Below are 27,878 nucleotides of genomic sequence, written 5' to 3'. Positions count from 1 at the left end.
CCACCACATGATATGCACAGGCCAGCCCTGCTGCTGGCTGGAGGCCTGGCGTCCATCTCCCCATTGGGTGGGGGACGGCCAGGAGTGGGAAGCAAACTCCCTCTGGGTGGTTCAGCCTCCCGCCCAACCAACATGAATTTCTGGCTTCCTGTGAGTGAGGACTGGTGAGTGTCTGTGTGGGGCCCTTGAAATTTACTGTTGTACTTGAGCACCTATTCACAGCTGCAGAGAACAGGTCCTTTGCTAGTCCCTGTGAAGCCCCCAGCTCTTTCCTTCGACATTCACGAGTGCCCTGGAGTTTGGTTCTGCTGGGATGCGTCTTCTCATTCTGCTGCTGGAAGGGAAAGCAGATGGTACAGGCCAGAAAGGCCAGGTACCTTGAAGGAAGGAGCATTTTCCAGCATGTGGTCCACAGAACCAATTCATCAGAATCCTGGGGCCTCGGGTTGGTGTGTGCATGTTTACATTTCATATTCTTGGGCCCACCTCAGGTTCAAGGGCCCCAGATGCCTGGCGCTGAGGCATCAGTGTTTCCTGAGTTCTCCTGGTGATGCTCACACATGGGGAAGCAGTGTCACTCCAAGTGTGGCCCATGGCCCAGCAGCATCACATGGAAATATGTCACACATGCAGCTTCTTGGGCCCTGCCCCAGACTTGCCGATGCTGGATTATGGCAGTGGGACCCAGCAGTCGGGGGGTAACAGGCCCCACCGGTGACTGTTTTATTGAGGCAAACTCTTACCTACAGTGGCCACAGCTTAATAAAATCAGTGCACAGTTACAGGAAGGAAGGGAGCGTTTGTGCTGCAAGGTCCTCCAGAGAGTCTGGACCAGAGGCTGGAGATTCCCCAGAGGCAGGTTCTAAGAATTGGAGCAGTTCTGCCAGGCATGTTGGCCCACACCTGTAATCTCAGCAACTCAGGAGGTTGAGGCAGGAGAAGTACAAGTTCAAGGCCAGCCTCAGCAATTTAGCTAGACTCTCTCAAAATAAATAAAGAGGACTGGGCCTGTCGCTCAGTAGTAATTTCCAGGACCAAAACCAAAAAGAATTGAAGCTGGAGGTCAGCCTCAAGAGGCCAGCTGCCTAGTGTGTGGGAGAACCTCAACAGTGAGGCTCCATGTCTGGGTGCTGTGATCATATGTGGGCATATAGAAGGGGGGACATGCCCTAGCTGGCAGACTCACTCAGTAATGTGAAGCATATCCCCAGGTTCATGCACCTTCCTCCCCTTCCTTTCTTCCCTACTCCTCCTCCTCTTCTTCCTCCTCCTCCTCTTTCTTTTCCTTACATTGGGGAATTGAACTCCAGGGCTCACTCATGCTAGGCAAGCACACTACCACTGAGCCACACCCCAGTCCTCAGGCACCTTTTTTCTTTGCTCAAGGACAGGAGAGAGGCCTAGGTCCAGGAGGCAGGGTGATCCTTATGAATGTGGAAGAGCAGGCAGGTCTGCTGCTTGGAGCTCACAGTGCTGTTTTCCGTGGCTGTCTTCTGTAACAGAGACTGGGGCCAGATGGGTAGGAGGAGGAGAAGGTGAGGTCCAAGGTGAGGCCTAAAGGCCACCCCAGGCCATCCGGCCACTTTATGTTTCCCCTGCTTCTCCTGCAGCTGTCAGAGAGATAAGCTGCTAGAGCCCTCATCTGAACATGGTGGGGATGTGGGCTGGGTTGTGACACTTTTAGGGGGGCACTGGGTCCCCGTGTCTGAAACCATGGTGGAGAGTTGTCAGCATGATGGGTCAGGTAGTGGCTGGCCTCTGTTCCTGGGAAGAAGAGCACAGGTGCCACTCCCATCAGATCTGCAGCTGGAAGTGAAGGGAGCAAGAGCTGAGGTGTGATGTGGGTCAGGATGCAGGGTTTCTCAGTGGGCTGGAGCCACGGCAGGATCTACAAGGGAAATTTAACAGGAATCCACGTACGGGCTCCACCACCCAGAAAAACCCACGTGCGGCCATCCAGAGAGGTGGGCAGCTCTGTCCACGGGGAGGCAGCGGGATGTCCTGCCCTGCCTCTGCAGACTGCACCGGGAAAAGCTCAGAGACAGATAAGTGAGTGAGCAGCAGGCTTGAAACTATTCTGGGTAAAAAATACTGGGAATAAGGAGATCCTTCTTTCAGGAGAGGGGAAGGTGGGAGGTGTGTCCTGGGGAGAGGAGAGGACCCCGATGAGGGACTGCAGGGCTAAGGCTCTGCAGGTGCCTTAGGCCCACCCTGTGGGCCTGCAAGGCAGAGCCCTTCCTAGAGGGCAGGTTTGACTTTGCCAGGAGGCTCCACAGCTGACCTCCCAGAAGTTGAATGCCGTCCCCTTTGTGTGGCTGACAGGCCTGGCGTCCTGATGCTAGGTCTGAGTGTCCCTATGTGAATTATTTTAATCTTGGAAGAACAGCCATGAATCTGTGTGGCAGGAAGGAGTGGCCTGATGTGTGTCAGAAGTGCCTGCCTGCATTAAGCCCTTTGTAAAGCTGTGTTTTGGTAGGTAGTACATGTGTGGCAGAAATGCAGAGGGCGCGTGTGGGAACAGCAAGCCTCACTTCCAGTCCCCGCTTTCCCTTCCAGAGGCAACCAGGGTTCCCAGAGTCTTGTTCATCACTCCAGAGGTGGTCCGGGCTCGTGTACTTACGGGCACCACTTAGTTTGTGTGTTTCTGGTTTCTTTATTACCAGTTTGTATACATGTAGCCCTGTACCTTGGTGAATAGTGGGGACATGAAATGATCCCCATAGAGAGAGCTGGCTAATTCTGAAGGGTGTGTTGTAGGACTCTGTTGTGTTTTATGTTTGACCAGATGTTGGGTGGTGAGGGGTTTTCTGTTGTTACAGGTAATGCCACAGTAAATCCATGGCCCTACATCATTTCCTACAGGGCCAAGTGCTTCTGGGAGATAAATGTCTAGTGGAGTTGCTGGGTTAAAGCAGGTGCCATTTTTAATTTTGGTATCTCTGCATTTTTAACTGGTGCTTCTCTTAGCACCTTTTGAAGGCAAATGCGTTTCATCCACATCATTTCAGTTTTTCTAATGGTTATTGGTCTCTTCTTTTTTGTTTTAAGATGGGGGTCTCCTGTGTTTTCCATGCTGGCCTTGAACTCAAACCACAGCCTCCTGAGGAGCTGGCTTTTTTTAACTGTATAACTTTCCCCATACGTTAATCATTTGTTATGTCTTTAGGTTGTTTCTGATAATGCAGAAGCTCTATTTTGTGACTTTGGGATTTGGGGTTGCTGCTTACGTTTAAATCTCTAGCCTAGTGAACATTTATTTGGTGTAAGGAAGAGGAGTAGAAGAATACAGTGGTGCTTTGGTGCCCTGAAGTCCTGTCCAGTGCTGTCTCTGGAAGGGCAGATGCCAAGTGACCATTGCAACTCATCCTGCTGCAGGCAGCTCCTTACAGTCAGAAGGTTCCTGGGTCACCTGTCCCCACCCAGGCTCCCTCCTCCCCGGGAGGCCTGAGGGTCCCAGCAGAATCTGGGTTGAAGGAGCAGCTTGAGGGCAGGACAAGTGGGGCTTCCTGCTGATAGGTCACCTGGCTGCTGGGTGATGACTCATACCATGCCCCAGGCAGTGCATGGACCAGAAGTTCAGAGAGATGGTAAACTGCATGGGGAAGGGTCATCTGGGCCAGATGGTAAACTGCAAGGGGAAGGGTGGTCTGTCGAAGGTTCAGGTAGCAGTTCCAGCTCTCTCCAAGACCTCTAAGGCATCATCTGACTTCCCATTGCTTTGCCTCTGGTCACTTCTGGACCCACTGAGCAAATCAAGTGACCACACCCAATGGCTGAGAACCCGGATCGCCTTCTGGGGACCTGTGGCACCTTGAGAGCCCTTCAGCTTCCTTAAAAACAACATGTCTGGTTCTTCAGGGTGGATGAAGGGGAACTGAGTCTTTTGAGTGACTGGTGTGGCGGCTGATCTGTGTCCCTCCTAGGCAATGGGCATTGCCAAGGGTCTGTGTATGAAGGGACTATGGGAACAGGTGTCCTGCAGCTGTCGTGGGTTCCAGACTCTCTCCTCCCCTTACTGTCTGATCCACAAGTAAGTCACTTACTCGAAGTGACCTGCAGTGGCCTCTTCATCATGAACAGAAGGGCGTTGTCCTCTGCCCTGATTTTGGGCCCCACAACAGGTAAAATCCCTGTGTAGGGCCCTTCTGTTTCTAGGAAGGACTGTTCTGTACTGGCCAGGTCCCTTGCCTGATGAACTAGTGGTTGGAAACTGGAAGGTGTATAAGTCAGACCCAAGATGGTAGTGGCAGTGGACAGCTGGGGGTTTGTAGGCTGGCCATAGGGAGACAGGGTCCTCTGACTTCCCCTGTTGCTGGAGGGATGGCGATAAAGGCACAGGAAGAGGAAGACACGTGGACTTGGAGCCCTGAAAAGGAGGTGGTGTCTTCTCTGTCACTTGAGGTCAGAGGCCAGAGGGCAGGTCCAGACACATGCTGCACCCTTGTCCCCTGAAGCTGGAGGGAAATGTGGGTGAGAGGGCTGTCCAGGATTTGAGAAGATTCCAGGTGGTGAGTCTTCCTGTGGCCTAGGCTTGGGGCCTGGCCCACAGTCCAAGCTTGAGGCCCAGCTCTGAGGCCCCACAGGGAGCGAGTAAGCTGGGTTGTGCCACCAGCCTGATGCAACTCCTGCAGCTGTGGCCATGGCTGCTGTCCTCTCGTAGCTGACCAGCAAGCCTGCTTGGTGAGGACGCCCAGGAACCACCTGAGTGTGCTTTCTCTTCTCTTTCAGATCTACCCATGAGCTACCCAGGCTATCCCCCACCTCCTGGTGGCTACCCCCCAGTTGCACCAGGTAAGAGGGGTGGGGCGGGGTGGGCCTGGAGTGGGGAAGGAGGAATGGGAGTTTCCTCACTCCCTGTCCTCCCCTGAGCACAACCTGCAGGAGGCGAGGACAACAGAGGGGACCTCCCCAGGGCAGGCAGGGCCTGGAGAGGACCCATGCTGAGGCTTGGGGAAGCCTGGGTTTGAAACTGGTTCTGGAAGACCCTGGGCCAGACCAGGACTGTCTCCAACCTTATTAGCTGATAAAGACAAATGCCTTAATTTTTCTGAGACTCCATTTTCTCCTTTGCCAAGTGACTTCAAAGATCTCTCCTTCTCTGGGCTACTAATGACATACTCACGATATACCCAGGTGCTCATAAGCCTGGCAGGCAAAGGCTCTGGCTGGGTGCCCTCCAGAGCGTCCACCCTGGCTGGGGGAGCATGGTTTTGCCCTCCCCCAGGGAGGAAGTAGAGGCTGTCTCCTGGAGGCAGATGGTGGGGATCACGTGTCATTCCCTGCAGCTGCCTGAAGCCATGTGTTATAGGGTGAGGCTGTCCCACCCAGTGGGTGATCTGAACCCTGCCCCAGAAGCAAAGCTTACGCTCTTCTGTCCTGGCCCTGGGCCCTCATTTTCCTGAAGTGAAATTTGGTCCTACACTAGAAAAGGAGATGTGGGAGCTTCTGGAATGAAGGGGAGGCAAGGGCCATTTCAGGGACATTCCCTCAGAGGGAGTCCGAGCTGTACTGCCCCTTGCCCCAGGGGACACAGCCCGCATCACACACTTTTGGAGTTGAGGTCTAAGCATCAGTGGAACCTGTAGGCCATTTGTGCCCTTCCTCCCTCCTCCCTCCCATTCAACAGGTGAAGACCAAGCCCAAGGGGGAGGAGACTCAGTCACTTGCCACTTTCACCTCAGGGTTGAGCTGGGCCACTTCTGCTGAAGCAGCTGCTCACCCCCAGCTTAACCACACTGGCCCCATCTCCTCCGCCGAAATCCTGCCATCCCCACCTCTATCAGCATGGCTGCTCAGCCCGAGCAGCAGGAGGGAGAGTAGGCGGATGTCTTAGGGCAGGATGGTCCCTGGGTATCCCACAGCCCTGGAACTGAAGAGCCGGACGCGAGGCCGCTGTGGGCAGGAGTGCACCTGCCAGGCAGCAGCCTCCACCAGGTCCAGTGGCCACATGTAGCCACTGCCCAGGCATTAGCTTATTCCCCATTGCAGCAGCTGGACACATACACTGGGCATCGTGCCCATTTTTCGGCAGAGGAGATGGGCCCAGAGTGGTTGAGAACCTTGCCCTAAGACACACCGCTGGCTTTACTGTCCCCTTGTGGATACCGGTTAGTGTCTGTTAGTGTCCCACGATGCAACCCTATCTCCTCCATCTTGTCGTCCTTCCTGTCTCTGCCATTTATAGACTTAGAGCAAAAAGCCAAACCCGCAGGACCCCTCACCCCCGAGCCTGCGCATCACTGTAGACTTTTGGTGTTGTTTTCAGGTGGTGGTGCCTGGGGCGGAGCTGGCTACCCCCCACCCAGCATGCCCCCCATCGGGCTGGATAACGTGGCCAACTATGCCGGGCAGTTCAACCCGGACTACCTCTCAGGAATGGTGAGTCCAGCACCTGAGGCCGCTCCTGGGGCTGTAGCTGCTTGGCCAGAGGGGTCAGGGCACTGGCCCCTTGTGGCTTCAGAGGTGGTCCTGAGCTGGAGTGTGTTGAGCTGTATGTTAGAACACGCGGGTTTTCTTCAGCGTTCTGCCACCTCCTCACCACCTCTCTGGGCCTCAGTGTCCCCCTCTGTCAGATGAGTGGAAGGGCAGCATAATTGAACTGATGGTCTCTCAGGGTCCTTTCAGCCCTGGGGGTTGGGTAAGGGCCGTGCCTTCATGGAAGTTCGTGGAGCACCTTCTTACGAGCTCAGCACAGGGCCCAGAGGGAAGGGTGTGTGTGTGCACACGTTTGTGCATGTGTGTGTACATGAGAGTGTTGTGTACAGGTGTCTGCGTGTGCATGCGTGTGTGTACATGTGGAGATCTGTCTGGTTGGTCCTGGGTGGGTGTATGGCAGGAGAGTGGGCAGACACTTACTTTTATTTGTTGTTTTGCTTCTAAAATATATTTAAAAATTTGACAGCAGATGTAGAAACGGCAACCAGTGCACACCTATATCTGCTGAGGCCCAGCTCTAGGTACTAGGGGTGTGCAAATAAAACAACAAAAATCGCAGCCCTGATGCGCTCAGCATCTGTTGGGAAGACACAGACAATGACGTAACCACGTGATGATATTGTATTAAAGGGTTTTGGAAGCAAGAAAAGCCAGGAAGAAGGGTCGGGAGTGGGTAGGGTGACGTGGGATATGGCTTATAAGGTAGAGGTTCCATCTTTTAAGGTGGGTCAGAGTGGGAGCGGGTGTTGAGCAAAGATCTAAGCAGAGGAGGGATGTGCCGTGTGGATGTTAGGGACTGTAAATTCTGAGCTGCTGTGGCCTGATGTGCTCAGGGACAGTGAGCTGGAGAGGAGAGGTGAATGTGGGGCTAGAGATGGAGGCGGGCCCAGGTCTCAGGACACAGGACCCTGTCAGGGATCCGGGCTTTTATCCTGTGAGTACACATCCTCCTGGGCCTCATTTGCAGAGCCGGTGGCCAGCCTGCAGGAAAGGGCCCTCTTGCTTTCTGGGGCTGTGAGCCCTTACCTTCAGCCAGTGGGTCTGGCTGGAAACAGCAGCCGTGGGAGAAGGAAGGTGTCTCCTTTGCACTGGGGGTGGCAGGTCTCTGGTTTAGATGTAGACCTTCAGGTCAGAGCCCCAGTTGCACCACTTGCTGACTCTGTAGCTTTGAACAAATGTGCCTGTCTCTGAGCCCACTTTGTGGGTGTGATTATCCGTCATGTAGCTGTGGTGGAGGTGCTGTATTAAGTCGGCTCAGGTATGAGAAGAGCTTAGGTAGCAGGGCTTGGTGGGCAGGTCCTGGAATGAGGCTCCTGGGAGCTGGCAGGGCTCAGGCCAGGGAAGGGTAGACCATCGGACCGCCACCAGACTTTGTGGGCTGGGGGTCTCAGGCTCTGCTTTGTGCACTTGCAGGCAGCCAACATGTCTGGGACATTCGGAGGAGCCAACGTGCCAAACATGTACCCTGGGGCCCCTGGGGGTGGTTACCCTCCAGTCCCTCCTGGGGGCTTCGGGCAGCCCCCTCCAGCCCAGCAGCCTGTTCCTCCATATGGAATGTACCCGCCCCCTGGAGGAAACCCACCCTCTGGGATGCCCTCATATCCGCCATACCCAGGGGCCCCTGTGCCAGGCCAGCCCATGCCACCCCCTGGGCAGCAGCCCCCAGGGACTTACCCTGGGCAGCCCCCAATGACCTACCCTGGGCAGTCACCAATGCCACCGCCAGGGCAGCAGCCTCAACCAAGCTACCCAGGATACTCAAGCTCTGGGACTGTCACTCCTGCTGTCCCCCCAGCTCAGGTGAGTGCTGATTGGGACCTGAACCCCAAAACTGGAGACCTCCCTGTGGCCTCTGGCAGCAAGGCCAGGAGGTGCTGGAGGGCTTGGGCCTTTGCTGCTGCTTATTTGGATAGAGTATCACTTTGTCACAGGCTCCCCTGGGGCCATGCCTTCGGCCTGTGGGAGCTTCTCCCAGTTGGCTTCAAGTGCAAGTTGGGTGCTGTTCATTCCTCCTGTGATTTACTGCCTGGGCTGTGTGAATTTTTCAGAACTACCCAGGCCACTGGTCTCCAGGCTCATGCCCCATAGTCCCCTCGATGGGCCCTCCCAGACAGGTTTTGGAGGATTCTTAAAATCCCCTTTGGGCTGGGAAAATTGTTGGCAGTTCCTCCAGGGTTGATCTTGGCTCATTTTGGAGAACGGTTCATGTTTGCAGAGCCTAGAATTCATTGTCATGGTTACGTGGCAAAGCAGCCAAGCACAGGGCTGGTGTTATGTGCTGGGTGACTATTTTTAGACAGAGGGTCCCCTCTGCTCCCTGTCTGCCTCCATGCCACCCTCAAGCCTGCCTCCCTGCCTCCTTCCCATCTCTTCTCTGAGCACATCTCCTCACTGTGTCATAGCCGTCTGTCTAGCCCGCCTGGGAGGATGGCCCACCAGGAGACAGTTGAGCCTGTGCAGTAGCTCTCTGTCATTTTGGCAAATACCTGTGACGAACAGCTTAAAGGAGGCCAGATGTATTTGGACCCCCGGTTTTAGTCCATGGTCACTTGGCCTGTTGTTTGGGCCTGTATCAAGGCAGAGTGCTTGGAGTGGAGCTGTCACCTCGTAGTAGCCTGGGAGCAGAGAGGAAGGGGCGGGGCACACCTTCACTGACCTAACTTCCTCCCACCAGGCCCCGGCTCCTTACTGTGCTGCCACTTCCCACTAGTGCCGCAGGCTTTCTGCAAAGTCCTTTTGACACAAGAGTCTCTGGGAGGCATTTAAAAGTCAAATAGCAACTGGGAAGTTCAATTTCACTGGGGTTGTACAGCTGCTGGCTGTGCAGGCAGTGCAGTAGTCAGGCAGCATGGCCTCTAGGGACAGGGACAGGGAATGAACGCTAGTCCCAAGAAGCAGTTAGGAGGTCACCCACCATTGTGAGGGCTGGGTGCCGGCATCTCCAGGGTCACATGGAGTGGCTGCCCATCAGGACTGTCCTGATGTGTGCTCCATGCGTGATGTGATTAGGCATGGAGGAGAGGCCAGGGGCCCTTTTTCAGGACCTGGGCCCAGCCCTGGAGGACCTGGGTGGAGGGCAGGTTTTCAGAGGCAGGACCCAGCTGTAAGGGCTCCTAGCCACAGAAGCCGGGAAGAAACCCAGAACACAAGGACAGGTAACAGCCACTTGAGGGAGACTCAATGTGGAGCCCTCTGCACTGTTTATTTCGGGCTCCTTGAGCTCCCCCAGGTTTAGAGAGAGGTGGTGCCAGAGTCTGGGGTGGGACAGCCTTGGCCCTGGACAGCCAGAGAGAGTCATCTTACCTGCAACTCTTTGTCCAAGTAGTTTGGAAACCGAGGCACCATCACAGATGCTTCCGGCTTTGACCCCTTGCGAGATGCCGAGGTCTTACGGAAGGCCATGAAGGGCTTTGGTGAGAGACCTGGGGAGGCTCCAGTCCACACCCCACCCCGTGCCCCAAATCCCTGAACAGTTTCACGATGGTTCCGTGGGCTGAGGTGGCTGGCGGGAGGCGAACCTGACCCCAGTGGTGTTGGAAGGAAAGGTGGGCTTGCGAGTGTAGGGATGTCCAGGAGAAATAGCGGCCCCAGGCCAGGAGTCAGTAATCACAGAGCGTCCCTATCACCTGCAAAGCATCCGGTGACCCCCTCCCACCTCCTCATCCCCAGGGACTGATGAGCAGGCCATCATCGACTGCTTGGGGAGCCGCTCCAACAAGCAGCGGCAACAGATCCTCCTGTCCTTCAAGACAGCTTATGGCAAGGTGAGTTATGGGGTGGGGGTGGGCGAGGACAGTGGGGCCTGGTCCCTATAGAAGCAAGCATGGCCTGCAGACCCACTTTTCCTTGGGGCCAAGTGGACGTGGACATCTAATGGACAGTGAACTGCATTAGGACATTTCCTGATCTTCCCCAGCCGGTCGTCCCCAGATGGTGACATCTTTTAGAGGTGAAGGATGCCTGGAGGAAGCACCCCCAGAGTCCATAGTGTAGTGAGGCTTGGTGAGAGGCATGTGGACATCTGGGTTGCAGCCTTGGCTCTGCCACCACTCACTGACACCAGGCATAGTTCATTTCTCCCCCAGCCCTACCCAGCCTCAGGGTCCCTTCCCCTCCCTCTTCATGACACCCTGGGAGGTTTAGCTGACAAAGGAGTTTTGGAAGAAAAGATTTGTGAACTGAACAAATGCAAAAGGGGTATATTTTCAAATTCTAGAACTTTGAATCTTACAAAAATAATCATGTATATATTGGATGGGTGAGTGCCCGGCCCAGCGCTCCCCTTGGTATGCCCCTGGTGGTGGGCATCCTGTATAATTGTAGGCTCTGCAGCTCAGGCCTGTCCCTGAAAGCAGGCTTTTCTTCCCTGTGATGTCCATGATGTGGCTGTCCCATTTGGGATTCTATTCCTGTGAGTCACCTTCTGTGGATTCTCAAAATGTCCTTGTCTTGTTTGTTTGAAAATGCAATCAGGATTTGATCAAAGACTTGAAGTCTGAGCTGTCAGGAAACTTTGAGAAGACTATCTTGGCTCTGATGAAGACTCCAGTCCTGTTTGATGTGTATGAGATGAAAGAAGCCATCAAGGTATGTACACGTAGGGCTGTGGGGAGAGGTGTGGAGTGGAGTGTGGGTGTGGACACACAGCCCAGAAAAGAGCTGGATGGTGTGAAATGTGGCTGTCCCCTTCCTAGCTGTTGCTCAGTGCAGCTCCTGGGCCCTCCTGGGTTGGAGTCAACATGCTGTAGAAAGCACATCTTCCGGTAATTTCCCCAAGAGACACATGACATGCCATTTGTTAGAGGGAGTGTCTAAGCCTCTTTCCATCTTAAGTGTCAGGAGCTGGGGGAATAGAGGAAGGTGGTAATGGAGTGAGAGAGGGGGTCGAGGCCGTGGTTGGGGAGCTCTCATCCTGTGGGTCTCTGCCACTAGCAAATGGCAGCCACCTGCTTGAGCTGAACCAAAATAGAGGCAGAGAACTGGTCGTGGGGATGAAGACAGCTTGGCATAGAGAACGAGGGCCAGGGCCAGGGCATGTAAAGGGCAGGACCCAGATGTGATTTCTGGGTCCACTTCTTCTGGGGTATCTGCTTCCAAATGATGACACCCTGTACCCCACCACCGTCTCCGCCACCTATCAGATCCAGCTATAGAAGAGACCAGCTGTCCCTTGTCCAAATTCCTAATGGGGCAGATTCTGATGGACTTGGCTTGGTGTCACTGTCCCCCGCAGGTCTAGATGGTTCCGGCTGAGGGGCAGGTCCCATCCATACATACAGTCCTGCACCTGTGTGTGTCCTGGGGCTGAGAAGGGACAACCCCTCGGAAGGGGGTTCCTTGTGGGTGGAGCATGCATCCCGGAAGGAACTGCTCACTGGGGTCCAATGCCTCCCCCAGGAGAAGTAGAGATTCAGTGTGGTGCCTGGAAGGGGGAGAGGACTCTGTTGGAACACACACTGCCTGTGTTGGTCCAGGGAGGACGCAGGAGGTGACTGGGGAGGGCAGTGGTCCCCAGGCTTCTGCCCCGCACCCGCCTTCAGCAGCTTGATAAGGTGGTGGTGATGGGGTGCTGGGAGCAACACAGGCGTGGCTGCAGCTGTTGCTGCCCAGCTGTGTGTCCTTGAGCATAAAGGAAGTGGGGACAGTAGGTGCTGTCAGGAGGTGCAGTGGCACTGGGTCAGTGCCTAACACAGAAGCCCATCGTAAACCCCAAGTAATCTGATAATTGCAAGGGGGTATCAGAAATGGTAAAAGGAGCTCACATAAGCTACTTTTTTTTACAATTAAGGGTCACAAAGACCCTGGAGGAGGCCATCCTGCCTGAGCAGCACTGTCTAAATGCTCTACCTACATTAACCCAGCCACCTGAGTAACTCATCAAGGTTGCATAGCTGGTGAACCACATGGCCAAGATTCAAAGTGACATAAAAGCAAGGCTGCTGACTCTGTCCTCTGCTTTCCTACTGTCCCTGGTATAGTCATTTTTTTTTTTTTAATCCTCATTGCAGCCTATTCTAAGATGTCCCCAGACACTCCACATTCTACTTGGGACTCCCACACACCCACTCTGATCTCTTTTATTTTTATCCCATTTTCTCAGTTATTTGTCATCTCACTCATGGGCTGACCTTGGAATAAAATAGACCTCGGTCCACATCTCACCCTTACTAAGTACTGTGTGGCCCTGGACAGTCACTGTGCCTCTCTTGATTATTTCTTGTCAGTGGTGGTGACCCTTTATGTGATCTGTATTCATTTCCATTGACATTGTTATTTAGTGCTTACCTGGGCCTGGGGAAGTGGGGTGAGGGGACTGGCTCCCAGGCCCAGGAGCAGTGCCACAGGTGTGCCTCTGGGGCTGCTGTTAACAGTGTGGCACCTGCTGTCTTTCGAGGGTGCTGGTGAGGGTAACTGTGTGGTCTGCTGTGTTCTGTGCCACTGTAGGGGGCTGGCACTGACGAAGCCTGCCTGATTGAGATCCTCGCTTCCCGCAGCAATGAGCACATCCGGGAACTGAGCAGAGCCTACAAAACAGGTGAGCCTGGCCCAGGGCCTCTGCCCTCTGCAGGCAGCTCTGCATGCCAGGTATGGGCCACACCCTCTCCCAGGGCCTCTTATTCCTTCCTGGCCTCCTTATCACCCCATTGCCTGCCACTCCTAGCACACTGGGCTTTGACCCAGGCCCAACCCTGCCTGCACCTCACACACACACACAGAGCAGGTGACTAAGGGAGGGCTGTGGTTAGAGCCATGCCTGTCAGAGGCCAGGGCAGCCTGGGGATAACAGGGTTGCATTTCTTGAAGGGCCATCTGGGCCTCTGTCCTGTCCCATTGTCCACTGTTGACCGACTCTGCAGTGGGCAGCTGCAGCTGGGAATTGATTTCCTTGTGTCTCCCTTTCAGAGTTCAAAAAGACCCTGGAGGAGGCCATCCGAAGTGACACGTCGGGGCACTTCCAGCGGCTCCTCATCTCCCTCTCTCAGGTACCTTCCCCACGACAGGCAATCAGAGCAGAGGGGTTGGAGCAGTGAGGAGCTCCGTGCCTCGACGGGGTGGGCTTCATCATACCACTGCTTCCTTTCAGGGAAACCGGGATGAAAGCACCAATGTGGACATGTCCCTCGTCCAGAGAGATGTGCAGGTGAGTGTGATGACCAGGCGAGGCTTCCTAAACCACGGGTGTCCCCCACTTCCTTCCTTCACAAAGAGATGCTCTGGGAAGAAAAGAGCAGTGGATACAGAGAGGGCTGTAGATGCTTCAGGTTTCAGCTGTGCTCTGCCCTTTATCAACTGTGTGACCTTGAGAAACCACCTAGTCTTCTGGGCCTTAGTTTCCCCACGTTTAAGGGGGGAACATGCAAAAAAATAAATGATGCAATGATTGATCAATGAGTTATGGATGTGGGATTTCACTTGGATTGGGACCTTTCCGGTGTTGAGGTGTGTGCACCATTATGTTTGCAAAGGGAAAGAATTAGCGCTTGCCTGTTAAGCTTTTGAGGCTTTGAGCCTAGAAACCAGCTGTCACCCCAGTTGTGCTTCCTTAGAATTCCATCCTTGTTCCTCTTGTGATTTGCAAAGCAAAAGGGGAAGGAAGCTCAGGTGTCCATGCTTCTCTGGAAAAGTCTGTGTGTCCCACTATTGCATTCAGACCCTGGTGTGCTGGCTTCAGGGAGCCCTGTCTGGTGGGAGGGAGCGGCCATACCTCCCAGCAGACCTCTGTTGAAGGCAGAGGTATCATGCTCTCCCTCCTCCATGCCTGACCTCCTTCAGCCTCACCTTGACCTGCTGATTCCCTTGGGTGTCAGTGCCCACAGGTCTAAGAGCTGCTGCTTGGGACTTGCAGGCACCTTAGAGGCCATCTGGGGCAGGGTTGCAAATTGTCAAGTATTTAGGACTCAACCCTTCAAAAGCTCATTAACAGGTGAATGCAAATTCTGCCTCTTTGCAAACATAATGGTATACATAATAAACAGAGGAAGAACAAATTATGAAATCCCTTACTCATGATTGCCATCTATCTGCTGTTGTAATATTGATTGTCTCACATGTTCCTTCTTCTTTTTTTTTTTAATACCTTTATTTTATTTATTTTTATGTGGTGCTGAGGATTGACCCCAGGGCCTCACATGTGTTAGGCAAAGGCTCTATCCCTGAGCCACAACCCCAGCTCACACGCATTCCTTCTTATAGATACGGAAATTGCTTTTCAAGGCTGGGAAATTACCTGTAGAAATCTGGATTTCAGGCTTCTGAGGAATGGATCTGGCAGCCTCAGACCATGTCTTTCTGTCACAGGACTCAGCTGCTGCTGAGAAGCACTGTCCCTCAGGATGGCTAGCCATGGGGCCCCACTCTGGGCTTTAAAGCTGACCTACTTTCGTCAGTTGTTACCCAGCTGGCCCTCTGGGGCTCTTGACTTTGCAACCTCAAATCAAACTCACCCTTGGCATTTTAGAGATGAGAAACGGACTTGGAGAGGCCTGCCTCGAGCCCAGCCCTCTTCTTCCATTCCTTCCATTTCTTCTCTGCATTGCTGCTCCCTTGGGCCAGTTAAGGATGCTCTTTGCCCAACGTTGGCTTCCAGTTGGCCTTGGTTATCCTGATCTGAGTGTCTCCCAGCACCAGCATTCTCTGTGCCACCCCAGGGGTGGAGCACAGCAGGGGATCAGCAAACCTTTGCTCCAACTGCCCCATTTTCTTCTCCTCTGGGGTCACAGGGCAGACACTGCCCTGTTTTCTAGGTGACCTGAGCCAGGGGTCTGGAGTGAGCCCTGTGTTGAACATGTGCCTTCCTCTCCAGGAGCTGTATGCGGCTGGGGAGAACCGCCTGGGAACAGACGAGTCCAAGTTCAATGCAATTCTGTGTTCCCGGAGCCGGGCCCACCTGGTGGCAGGTAAGGCAGTGCTGGGCCTCCCTGGGACCAGTTAGATGAGGGCATTGTGGGAAACCAAGCTTGCAGGACCACTGGGCGGCTCATCTCTGCCTGGGGCCTTTGCTTTCTTAAAAGCGCCCCCTGGTGGTGAATTAAAAGATGCTCTTGAGTGTTTGCTGAGTCAAAGCACTGGTTCTGCAGGAAGCAAAGGGAGACATGAGGAAATGGGCTCTGGTTGGCTGTGCTGGAGTATGGATTGGAGTTGGGAGTGCCCTCTGGGGCTCCTCATCGGGGTTTTCCAGGGTGGCATAAGACACAGTTATAGCAATGACTCTGGGCAACTTTGTTTACTTGGTCAACACATCCGGTTGGAACTCTGGCTGTGTTCCTCTTGGGTGGTGGAGTGGATGCGGGGCCTGGAAGGAACAGAGGCCAGCAGAGTCTCTGTTCTCATGGGCTTCGCCTTGTTCAGGATACAGACTGTAAGTAAGTACTGAATAGAACCTGTGTCAGGCAATAAATCCTGTAGAGAACATAATAAAGCCGGACATGGGGTTAGGGAGTAATGGAGCAGAACCCAGGGTGAGGCTGTGGGGCCAGTCTGCTCGGACAGAGTGCCATTTTACTGAAACCCTGAAGAAGACATAGAGGGAAAGGTCCCGTGCAGTGGCTAAGACTCAGGGAAACGGGCTGTGTGACCAGAGCAGTTGGAATGAATGAGGTCAGAGGAGGCCTGGCTGATGGTGCTTGGGGTTAGGTATTTATCCTGAGTGGCCTGGAGGCCCTGAAGAGTCCTGAGGAGGCAACTTGCAAGTTCATTGGAGGATTGAGTGTACTCCTTACCCTCGGGGCATGCCGGGCCAGACTTGCCCAGCTTTCCTGGGGGACCTAGACCTAGCTTGTGTTGAGAGTGCAGGGTTTGTGGCAGAGCAGCGGAACCTGTTGGGAAGCTGCTGCAGTGGCCCCAGGGACAAATGAGGGTGGCCTGGAGGAGGGATGGGGTGAAAGGAGGTCAGGTTCCGGCCCTCCTTGCTGATGACTGGGGGTCACGCAGAGTCGGAGAAGGAGAGGAGCCGAGGATGATAGAGTTTGGTTTTGGCTAAGCAAGTGGAAGAATGGCGTGACCCTCCCCAGAGATTGGGAAGCTCTGGACAGAACAGGCCTCATCAGGAGGGAAGGACACTAGGAGCCTTGGGACAGAGAAGCCAGGAAGCCAGCTTATGAGCCTGGTGCTCAGGAGAACTGTGGGCCAGAGGTGGGAGTTTGGTAGCTAGCTGCAAAGGGTCAACAGTGCTTTGGCCTCTGGACTGTAAGATGTCCCTTTGGGAGGGGACAGAGAGAGAATGGTGGTTTGAGGTCAGGGCCCTGGGGGAGGACTCATGGAAAAGGGCAGTCTTGGAGGCCAGTTGTGTTGGAAGGACTGAGAAGGGACTGGGAACCCTAAGCATGGGCAGCATGGAAGGGCACTGGCCAGAGATGCAGGGCTGGCTGGAGGTGAAGGCCCAGCACACACTGAGTTTAGAACACAGGCGCCAGGAGCATGTGTCCTCCTGGCTTCAAGAGGAGGGAACAGGCTGTTGGGCAAGTGAGTCTGGCCACACTTGGATTTAAACCCAGGCCTCTGGCCTCAGGACACACTTCTAAGCTTCCTCACTGTGCTGCGTGGAGTGGGAGTTAAGGTACTTTCCCCTTCGGTATCATTTTAATAGCGAGATATCATACCAGAGTAGCTATAGCAAACCCAGGATTCCACAAACGTGGCTTGGGGGGCAATAGCACCTTGAAGAAAATCTGAATTGCGGTGGGCACGAGTGCAGCCAAAGTCACAGCTTTGCTCTGTAGATGGCACCAGTTTGGAGCTGATACTGGGGAGCAGGCAGGGCGAGAGAGAGCAGCATGCAGTGCAGAGCCTGGCTCCAGGCCTCCATCCCGCCCCGGCTCTGCTGGTCCTGGGGAAGCAGGGCTGTGGGGAGAGCATGGGGCGATGCTGGCCCTGCCGGCTGGGCCTCAGCTCACTGTTAGGCTGAGCAGAACTGACGGAGAATGACTGAGGAGGAATGCGTGGGCTGGGGGTGCAGAAGAGTTGGTGGGAGGGGACCCTGGGTGTGCCAGGGTGGGTTGGTTGCGATTGGGTAAGCAGATTGGCGAGGACTGTCCTGGTAGGAGGACTCCATGAGCTATACTGGGCAGTGCCCATGACGTGGGATGCTGTGGCTGCCTTCAGAGCTGGCAGGCACAGTCAGTAGGGCTGCCCAGGGCACCTGGAGCCGAGCAGGAGAGGCAGCTCCTGAGGGCCAGAGGCCTCCTCTTGCGCGTCCTTAGTTTGCTCTGACAAAGACTACAGACTGGGTGACTCAAATGACAGGAATTTATTTTCTTGTAGTTCCGGAGGCTAGAAGTCCAAAGACGAAGCTGTCGCAGGGCCCCTTCTGGGGCTTCTCTTCTTGGCTGTAGATAGCCTCCTTGTCACTGTGGCCTCACGTGGCCTCTCTTCTGTTCAGGTGCTCCTTGACTTACTTACGATGGGCTTATGTCCTAGTAAGCTCATTGTAAGTCGAAAATGTTGTAGTCAAAACGCATTTAAATCCCCGTGCAGCGGTATGCACCTGCAGTCCCCGGGACTCAGGAGGCTGAGACAGGAAGATCACTTGAGCACAGAAATTTGAGACCAGCCTGGACAATATTGAAAGTCCATGTCTCAAAAAAAAAAAAAAAAAAAACAAAGAAGCATTATTTACCACTTAACTTACTGAGAGTCACACTTAGCCTAGCCTGTCTTAAGTATGCTCAGGATGCTCATATTAGCCTACAGTGGGGCAAAGTCATCTGACACAGAGCCCGAATGTCTGTACTAAGTGTTGTATGGGGACCTTTGTAAGCACAAAAATATTTTAAGTTAAATCATCATAAGTTGAGGACTCTCTGTGCATGCACTTCTCTCATCTTCCTTTGTCATGAACTCCTCTTCTTATAGAGACACTAGTCAGGTTGGCTTAGGGCCACCGAACAGCCTTGTTTTAATAGACGTACCTCTTTAAAGATCCCATCTTCAAATACAGTTCTGTTCTGAGGTGCTGGGGTTAAGATTTCACCATCTGAATCTGGGGGGAAACAGTTCAGTCCATGACATGTCCTTTCTGCTTCCCGCTAGTTTTCAACGAGTACCAGAGGATGACAGGTCGAGACATTGAGAAGAGCATCTGCCGGGAGATGTCTGGGGACCTGGAGCAGGGCATGCTGGCCGTGGGTAGGTGTCTCAGACCTGCCCCTCTCCCCAGGCAGGGGCTGGCACGCACAGCAGTGGTCAGGGTGCTCGCCGTCCTCCTGCTGAAGGGTGGTGGAGTGCAAGAACCACAGTGTCCAGGGTTGCTAAATCCAGATCCACGTGGTGGGAAGTCCCGCTTCCCGGATCATGGCAGAGTGAGCCCCGCTAGCCCAGTCAGGGGTGTCTTGTTTATATTTCCAGAGCCACTCTGGATAGGGAGCTGCAGTGTGGGCATTAGTGGGAGAGCATCCAGCTGCTGTCCCGGAGGAAGGTGACTCATATCCTGCCAAGTTTCCTCTAAAAATACATCCCTGCAGGCAGTTGTCAGATGTTTGTGATGGAAACACGTGGAAAGATTTTACTTGCAACAGCAAAACAGACCTATGCCAGAGGAAGCTGGCGGGGCTCCCAGGATGGTGGCTGCTTCTTGTAGGGCTTGTGGCCTCTGAAGCAGGCCCCGCCTATCATGCATAGTTGGGTCCTCCCCCTGCAGCTCTCACAACCGCTCTTTATACTCGCTGGGAAAAGCAGTTTGCCCTCCCCATCCCTCCCCGCCAGCCCACTGTGCTTTCCTTGGAGCTTTCTGAGTGGAACAGACAACAAGTCCTCATTTCCTTACATGTCCCCATGTGTGTCTCTTGCTTGAAAATTCTAGAAGGAAACTAATTCTGCTCAGCCATCTTTCTTTGTGAGGTTCATAGGGCTCTGATGCGCCTCTCCCTCCCCTCCCTACACATCTTCCTGCATTGCTCAGGGGCCACTGGTTCTCATTACTCTTTTTTTTTTTTTTTTTTATACAGTACTTAGGTTGAACCCAGGGGGCTCCACTGAGCTATCCCCAGCCCTTTTTATTTTTTATGTTGAGACAAGAGTCTCACTAAATTGCTGTGGCTGGCCTTGGACTTGGGATCCTTCTGCCTCAGCCTCCTGAGTGGCTGGGATTACCCGCGTGCACCACCGTACTTCATGTTCTCACCCCTTTTATCTGGGGAGTTACCAGGAGAGAGGCTGGGTTGGTGCCAGACTCTGTGTTCCTATTCCAAAGAGCTGGAGTCAGGGTCATGAGGTGTAATTGGGCCTAGAGGAGAGGAAGATGGAGGCAGTGACGGGTTTGATCTTTGGGGCCTCCAAGGAGGACACCTGGGTAGTCTGTGCCTTTCTCAGGCTGAGTTTTCTGCTGATCTGGTTATGCTGTGTTTTTTATTCTAGTGAAATGTCTCAAGAATACTCCAGCTTTCTTTGCTGAAAGGCTCAACAGGGCCATGAGGGTATGTAACTCCCATGTGCAAAAGGCCCAGGTCATCCCTGCATTAGCCCTGCCTGTGCCTGGGACCAGGGGCTAAGCATAGAAGTCATGGAGAGAGAGACCTTAGCCCGGAGGTCTGAGCACCCTGGGGCGGGGGAGGGGCAGAGGGTTGGGGAGTGAGAGGGTAGAATGCCCGTTGCTCATGCTTTGGGTGGACTCTCTTTAGGGAGCAGGAACGAAGGACAGGACCCTGATTCGCATCATGGTGTCTCGCAGCGAGATTGACCTTCTGGACATCAGAGCAGAATATAAGCGGCTGTATGGCAAGTCGCTCTACCACGACATCACGGTACGAGGCCCCGGGGCTGACTGGGCTGGCTCTTGGCATCCCACTCACCTGTGCCCCTGTTTTCACCTTGCCCTCTCTGGAACAGCCAGGTGCTTGGGCTCTGGGCCACACATAATCTTGTGGCTGGACCTCAGACTTCAACTTCCACTGGTTCATCCAGTTGCCCCTGAACAACTTGTAAGCTTCTGAGGTCCAGGCGTGTCTGGACCCTGCATCCACAGCTCCAGTGCACCTGCTCAGTCAGTCAGTGCGTGGAAGTGATCACCCAATGGCAACTGTTGTGTCACTGTGCCCCAGAGCCAGGCTGACGACATTTATTCTTGTCTGGGTGACCTGACAGTGAAATTCCAAACTCATGTGAACTTTAAAATTGAAATCGCCAGGACCAGGTCCTGAGTTAGACTCCCTAGCATTTGATGTTGTTCCTTGAGAGAAACTCATCTCCATTTCCATGCTGTAAAGATAAGGCTGTGAAAGCAGGGAACTAGCAATTCCTGACAGCATCTCCTGTGCGCCAGCAGACTGGCATCTGGAAGAAGCCATGGGCCTTACTCTCGAAGAACAGACAGTGGCAGGAAATGATTAGAAATTAGCAGGGCCTGGCCAGCACTCCTGGAGCAGGTGGTACAGAGGAGTCAGACAGAGGAGAGAGCCTGGGAGCTGGGAGGCCTGTGTAGTAGCAGCATCTGACATTGTGTGGTCATGGAAATCACACTCCCTGGGCAGGACATGGTGCATTATAGCAGAACCTCAGTTTGGTACTAGGTCAGCGCACTGGGAAAAGAACAATCTTGGTTAGCCCTGCATATTGGTTTTAGGCTGATTTTAATTTTGTTGTAGTTGACTTTGATAACTGGGGTGAGTGTAGCTCTTTTTTTTTTTTTTAATGGGGACCTGGGAAGACTGAACTGCACTGTCTAAGGACTGTGCTCGCTGCCTGTTGTAGGACCAGCAGGGTGGGATGTTTCCCAGGAGGGCCCTGCTTCTCCTCAAGGGGGCTTGGAACCAGGAGGCTGGAAGTGCCTTGCCTCCCTTAACGGATGCCTTTGTTTCTGTGACCAGGGAGACACTTCAGGGGACTACCGGAAGATTCTGCTAAAGATCTGTGGTGGCAACGACTGAGGAGTGACCATGGAGCAGTGACGTGGCTCACTTCTGCCCCCTGCAGGCAATGGTGATGCCCGGAAAAGGCCAAAGGAGCACCCTTTTCTCACAAATCCACAGAATAGCCCAAAGGTGCACTGTCTGTCCCTAGAGCCTTGGCCCTGACCTTCCTGCCCTTCCCACTCCACATATTATGTCGTGCTGAAGGGCCTGGGTGGGGCTAGAGCTCTCTCAAGGTGCCTCCGTCCCTTCGCCTCTTGCTCTTAAGGTAGACATTGTATTTCCTGATTCATGCAGTCATTCCTCATTGCTTGTGACGAAGACTCTTAGCTTCATTTTAGTCAAGTGATTTTGTATGTCTATTTGAAGGCATATTTTCTTTCTTTTTTTTAACTGTCATTGCCAGACAGATGCATATGAGTCTGTTTACTACACACACATTTCTGGTGAGAGCGATAGGGTGGGTAGAGAGCACCCTGCCCTCACCAAGGACAAAAGGGAGGACCTATCAAGAGTAATGTTTGCATCTGGTGAGAATGTGTCATAGGCTTTGTTTTTGCCAAACTCACTCCTTTTTAGAAAAATAAAAAGGCCAGAAAGTTATTTGTTCCATCATCCATGTATAACCACGAGAACAAGGCTGGTTCCCTGCCAGTGACAGGGCTCCTTGTAGTTTGGAATGTGCCTTAAACCTGAATGTCTGTAGCCAAAAACTGTTTTAAAATTAAAGTCAGCAAGCTCTGGAATGTTCTGGAAATGACTTCCTGGGGCCAGCCTGTTTGTTTGGTTTTTTTTCCTGCTTCGTGGCTCAGGGGTTCCCATCTTATTAGCCAGTGAAAATTGGCACAACTTGAAGTAGAAATTTGGGGGCATAAGCTAATTTATAGGGACTGGGTTGTAAGACTGTGACGAGGAAGAAATGGACCCCAACTCAAGGTACCTGTGGGCTAAAGGACTGTGTGATCTCATTGATATCTCTCCAGGGGCAAAGATACTTACTTCCTTGCAGAGTTACTGGGAGATGTGGGTCAACACTATCAGTTATTCTCAGGACAAAAGAGATGGGAAGAAATGCAGCCTTACAGGTATCTTTCTGAAGACAGGGTGCCCTGGGCTATGGCTGCTTTCTAGAGACAGTAGTCAAGGCCAGTCCAGGCTACACGTGTAATCTCACTTCTGAAAGGGCAACTAGAATATGAAGCACGAGCTGGGCATGGTGACACATGCCTGTAATCCCAGCTACTTGAGAGACTGAGGCAGGAGTATTGCAAATTTTGAGCCAACCTGGGCAACTTCGGAAGACCCTGTTTCACAGTAAAACTAAAGGGGTTGAGGATGTAGCTCAGGGCTTGCCTTGAATGTGCCTGGCCCTTGGTTCAGCCCTCAGCATCACCAAACAACAACAGAAAGATGAAACACAAGGTGAATTCAGCTCTTAGTGAGTTTTCAGTATCTGTAGGGCAAGTGGGGCACTTTTCTTATTTTTACCTATCAAACCTGAAAGCTCTCTGTGCCTGTGTTCCCAATAAGAGACAGGTACATCATTACTTCGTCCCCCATCAGACCCCATGCAAACCTCTTCTCAGTAAAGGAGTCAGTCATTCAAGTCTCCCAGCTCTAATGGAGACCATAATCCACAGCTCCTGCCCCTTGGAAAGCTGCTCCTTGGTCCAACACTGGTATTCACACTGAGCCCGTTTCCTTTTGTAGTTAGAGCCTATATCCTGAATCAGAAAACACTCTGGGCTGCAAGTCGAACATCCCTATTCTGATGTTGGCTCAGACACTGATTTGCCTTGTGACCCTGGAGAAGTCACATCCATCTTGGGGCCTTTGTAAATGAGCAGTAAACTAACGTAGAGCTTTCTAAAATTTAATTGTCAGCAACAATGGTGAGATAGGGAAATCCCAAAGTCTATTCACAAAACAAATAAGCTGGCAGAAACTCTCAGAGTCAACTTTATTGGAAATCTGGAAACAGAGTTCACAGCGACCAAGTGAATGCTTAAGGAAGAAAAAGGTGAATTCAGTATGAATTCTGTTGTGTATTAACTTACCAATGTGCCATTCCCCACTCCCCAGCTTGACAGTAGCATCAAAAGCAATATTCCTCATTCCCTGTAAATCTTTGTAACACTGGAGGGAAGAGAATAGATATCCTCAGGAATAATTATGTCAGGTTATCCCCTAAAAGACTAACTCAAATAACTTACTTTTGTTTGGCCTAATTTGGAACTTTCCCAGGGTGACGGTGGCAACTGGGGACGGGAGGGTCATTTCAAAGGCAATCTTTTAGCCACTGATGCCTAGGGAGAGGGATAATAGTTGGGCAAACAGGAGACAGATTAGAAACTTTAGAGAGGAAAGGCTAGGGAGTGAGGTGCTTTAGGAAATGACATGTTTGAAGAGCTTGCACATGTCCTGGGAATTTAGAGGATCACACACATGTCCAGTCCTGGGTGCATGAGACAGACTTGAGAAAGTCCTGAGCTCCCACCTGTGGCTCACAAGCAGGAAGAGAAAGCTAAGGCAGAGTTAGAAGCTGCCTGAGTGACAGGTATGGCTCACGCATAGAAAACACCCACAAAGACTGGGGGGACTTTTTTTGTTCCAGATGTTTAGGGAAATCTGGTGACTGACGGGCTACTAAGCTAGCCAAAGACTGAGATCACCCTTGGACAAAGAGTACAACTTTAAAGCATTAGCTCAAGAAAGTTCCTGAATAAACTACAATATATAGTAATAACAAGCTGGTAAAAAGGAGATTTGATTTTCTAAGTGACCATATTATACTGTTCAAAATGTTCAGTTTTCAGCAAAAATATTAGGCACACAAAAATGTATGGCTCACACATGAAAGACTTACTAATAGAAACAAGAAAGCTCAGATGTACTTACCAAAGACTTTAAGTCCACTGGAGAAAAACAAAACAAAACCCCCAAAGCTCAAAGAGCTAAGGAAACCATGAACAAAGAACTGAAAGAATCCAATAGAACCAGATAGAAAATTTCAATAAAAGGAAATGATAAAAAGAATGAAATTGAAGTTCTAGAATTAAAAAGCATAAAAATAAATGAGAAATTCACTAGAAGGGTTCAAGAGAAGATTTGAGAAGCCAGAAGAGTCACCAAACTTAAAGATAGGCCACTTGGGGGTATCCAGTCTGAGGAGCAGAAAGAAAAAAAGAATGCAGTACTAACAGCCTAAGAAAATTGCTGGACCTTAGCAGGTGTACCAGGGTACACATGGGAAATCACAGGAGAGGAGAGAAATAGCAAAAATACTTGAAAAAAGAGTGAGAACTTACACATTTGGTGGAAGGCATTGTGCATCCAAGGAGCTCAGTGCATTTTAAGCAGGATAAAAGAGACGCATTGAGACCAAACCCAAAGAGAGAGACAGGGATCCTGAAAACAGCAAGAGAAGCAATTTGTCATGTCGAGGTTATCATCAATAAGACCAGCAGCCAGTGGCTCATCAGAAGTCATGGGGATCGGAAGCCAGTGGGGTGATATGTTTAATATGCTCCAAGAAATGTCAGCCAGGAATCCTTTATCTGGCTGGGCGCAGTGGCGCAGGCCTGTGATCCCAGTGGCTCAGGAGGCTGAGACAGGAGGATCACGAGTTCAAAGCCAGCCTCAGCAACTTAGCGAGGCCCTGTCTCTAAATAAGATGTAAAAAAAAAGGTTGGGGATGTAGCTCAGTGGTTATGTGCCCCTGGGTTTAATCCCTAGTACCAAAAAAAAAAAAAAAAAAAAAAAAAAGATCCTGTATCTGGCAAAATAAACTCAAAAAGAGAATAAAACATTTGGGATAAACAAAAACAAAATTGTTGCTAGTAGATATCACACATGGATTGCCAAGCCTTTCCAGCCAAAATAAAGACTACTGGACAGTAACTAAAATCCACATGAAGAATTAAAGAACACCAATAACGATAATTGCAAAGGTAAATATAAAAATATTAATGTATTTTTTGGATGTATAACTGCTTTTTCATTTTCCTCACATGATTGATTGATTGCTTTTGGTACCAGGCATTAAAGCCAGAGGTACTTAACCACTGAGTCACTACATCCCCATCTTCCCCCCTCCCTTTTGAGATAGGGTCTGGCTAAGTTGCTTATAGCCTTGCCAAGTAGCAGAGGCTGGCCTCAAACTTGTGATCCTCCTGCCTCACTCTCCCACGTCACTTGGATTACAGGTGTGTGTCACCATACCTACCTATTCCCTGCATGATTTCAAAGACAACCATACCAAACAATAACTAATATTGATGGACACAAAATGTATAAAGATAATTTGTGACAGTAACAACATATGGATGGATGATGAAGTTGTGTAGAAACAAATTCTTGTATACTATTAAAAAATGATGTTCATTCAAACCAAATTGGTATGAAGCAGATGTTAATTGTAATTCCAGTGAAACCACTAAGAAAATAACTAAAACAGTAAAAGTGAAAAAGGAATAAAAATGATATGCTTTTGATCTGTAACATAAAATATAGCATAATGGATGAATTGACTCATTTCTTTAGTAATAAGAATTATTACTAATCACTTTAAATGTAAATGGAATAAATTCTGCATTTAAAAGGAGGGAATTGTAGTACAGATTTTAATACTATTACAAGAGACACAGGACATTTTATCCTGATAAGAGTCAACCTATAAGAATATGACAATTATAAATACTCATGTACCAAACAGTAAAGCCCTAGAAAGTTTGAATAAAAATTGACTGAAATTGATGGGAGAAATAGGCAGTTTAATAGTTGGAAGGGCTGGAATGTAGCCAGTGGTAGAACTCTTGCCTAGCATGTGCAACACCCCGGTGTTGTTCCCCAGCACTGCAGAAAATAAATAAACATATGGAGATTTCAACATTCCACTTTCTCTATTGGATAGAGCAATTAGGTAAACAAGGAAACAAAACTTGAACAATCTTGTAAACCAACTAGAGCTATGTAAAATACTCCACTCAGCTGATAAGAGACCACAAAGCAATCTAAATTTTGTAAAGTTCTATGAAGATATGGGCAAAATTGATAAATCTTTAGAGAAGGAGGGAATGCTCATGAGGAATGAGAGTAACACTACTCAACCTTACAGAAATAAAAGGATAAGAAGACACTGTGACCAACTCTATGACCACAAGTTGAACATTCTAGAGGAGATGGATAAATTCATAGAAACACAGATTATCAAACCGATTCAAGAAGAAATAGAAAATGTAGATAGACCTATACCAAAGGGATTAAATCAGTGATTAAAGAATTACAGTGGGAAAAAAAAAAAAAGCCCATGGTCAGATGACTTCATTGGTGAATTCCATCAAAGGTTTAAAGAAAAATCAACTCTTTTTCAAAAAAAAAAAAAAAAAAAAAAAGGAAACCCTTCTTAATCCATCCTATGAGACTAGTATGACCTTAGTACCAAAGCCACACAAAGACATCACAAGAAAACCAGACTAATCTCTCTTACAGGTACAAAAGTCTTCAAGAAAATCCACTAGCATATTTAAGGACTGTACACCTTGCCAAAGTGGGATTTAAAATGGAATGCAAGGCTCACTCAGTATACAAAGATTAATCAATGTAATGTGTTATTAATAAAACGAAAGGAGAACACCCCACTTGATCCTCTCATTTGATGCAGAAAAAGCATTTGAAAAAAAAAACAACACCCCCTTTGTGATTTAAAAAAAAAAAAAGCACTCAAGAAACAGAAGGGAAATGTCTCAATCTGATAGAAGGCGTCCACGAAATGTCCACAGCTAATGTTGCTGGTGGGATTGGAAAATAGCACAGCTGTTGTGCAAAACTGGCAGTTCTTCAAAAAGTTGAACAGTTACCACATGGTTCAGCAGTTTCATTTCTAGGCACATACTCAAGAAAATGAGAACATATCTATACAAAAACTCGTAAATAAATAAGTGAATAAATTATAGCATTATTCATATTTGCCCGTAAGTGCAAACAACCCCAAATGTCCATTTATTAATGCTTGGATGAATAAAATGAGGTACATCCATTCAATGGAACATCATTCAACCATGAAAAGGAATGTTCTGATAGGTGTACAACCTAAAAACATGCTCAGTGAAAGAAGCCAGATACAAAGGGCCACTTATTGTATGATTCATTTATATAAAATATTCAGAGAGACAAGTCCATAGAGAGAAAGGTTAGAGATCTTTAGGGGACTGGTGGGAGAGGGAATGGGAAGTAACTGCCTAGTAATTGCAGGATATGATGAAAGTGTTCTGGAATTAGATGGAATTGATTGTATAACATTGTGTATATACTGAAAGCCGCTGAATTTGTAGTTTAAACTGGTTAAAATGGTGAATTTTATGTAAATTTTATTTTAATAGGAAAAAACATTTTAAAAGGGCTGGAGGTAAGGCTCAGTGGTAGCGCCTTGGTGGTGGTGGTGAGTTTCATCCCCAGCACCAAGGTGGTGGGAGTGGGGTGTCTTCAGTGAACACAGAAATCCCCTGGGGAATCTCATTAAGATGCAGATTCTAATTCAGGAGATCTGGGTGGGTCCAAGAGCCTGCATTTCGTGTGTGTGTGTGTGTGTGTGTGTGTGTGTGT

General features: G+C 50.6%; 1 protein-coding gene across 1 annotated transcript in view; it reads left to right on the top strand.

Moving 5' to 3' along the window:
* The window catches only part of Anxa11 (annexin A11), a 44,312-nt gene extending 22,277 nt beyond the window's left edge, over nucleotides 1-22,035 (top strand). The window contains exons 2-15 of the mRNA XM_046419723.2: nucleotides 4,729-4,791; nucleotides 6,266-6,378; nucleotides 7,849-8,235; nucleotides 9,761-9,848; nucleotides 10,105-10,199; nucleotides 10,909-11,022; nucleotides 12,880-12,970; nucleotides 13,339-13,418; nucleotides 13,520-13,576; nucleotides 15,239-15,332; nucleotides 18,463-18,558; nucleotides 19,786-19,844; nucleotides 20,049-20,171; nucleotides 21,234-22,035. Coding sequence (XP_046275679.1) covers nucleotides 4,737-4,791; nucleotides 6,266-6,378; nucleotides 7,849-8,235; nucleotides 9,761-9,848; nucleotides 10,105-10,199; nucleotides 10,909-11,022; nucleotides 12,880-12,970; nucleotides 13,339-13,418; nucleotides 13,520-13,576; nucleotides 15,239-15,332; nucleotides 18,463-18,558; nucleotides 19,786-19,844; nucleotides 20,049-20,171; nucleotides 21,234-21,293 — 1,512 coding nt within the window. The 5' untranslated portion in view covers nucleotides 4,729-4,736 and the 3' untranslated portion in view covers nucleotides 21,294-22,035. The remainder of the gene's footprint in view (nucleotides 1-4,728; nucleotides 4,792-6,265; nucleotides 6,379-7,848; nucleotides 8,236-9,760; nucleotides 9,849-10,104; nucleotides 10,200-10,908; nucleotides 11,023-12,879; nucleotides 12,971-13,338; nucleotides 13,419-13,519; nucleotides 13,577-15,238; nucleotides 15,333-18,462; nucleotides 18,559-19,785; nucleotides 19,845-20,048; nucleotides 20,172-21,233) is intronic.
* Nucleotides 22,036-27,878: the final 5,843 nt, after the last annotated feature.

The sequence above is a fragment of the Marmota monax genome, unplaced genomic scaffold, assembly GCF_021218885.2.
Source record: "Marmota monax isolate L192 unplaced genomic scaffold, Marmota_monax_Labrador192_F-V1.1 WCK01_AAM20220418_F8-fsc00019, whole genome shotgun sequence".
Taxonomy (NCBI): Eukaryota; Metazoa; Chordata; class Mammalia; order Rodentia; family Sciuridae; genus Marmota; species Marmota monax.
This window is presented reverse-complemented; position numbering and strand designations above follow the sequence as displayed.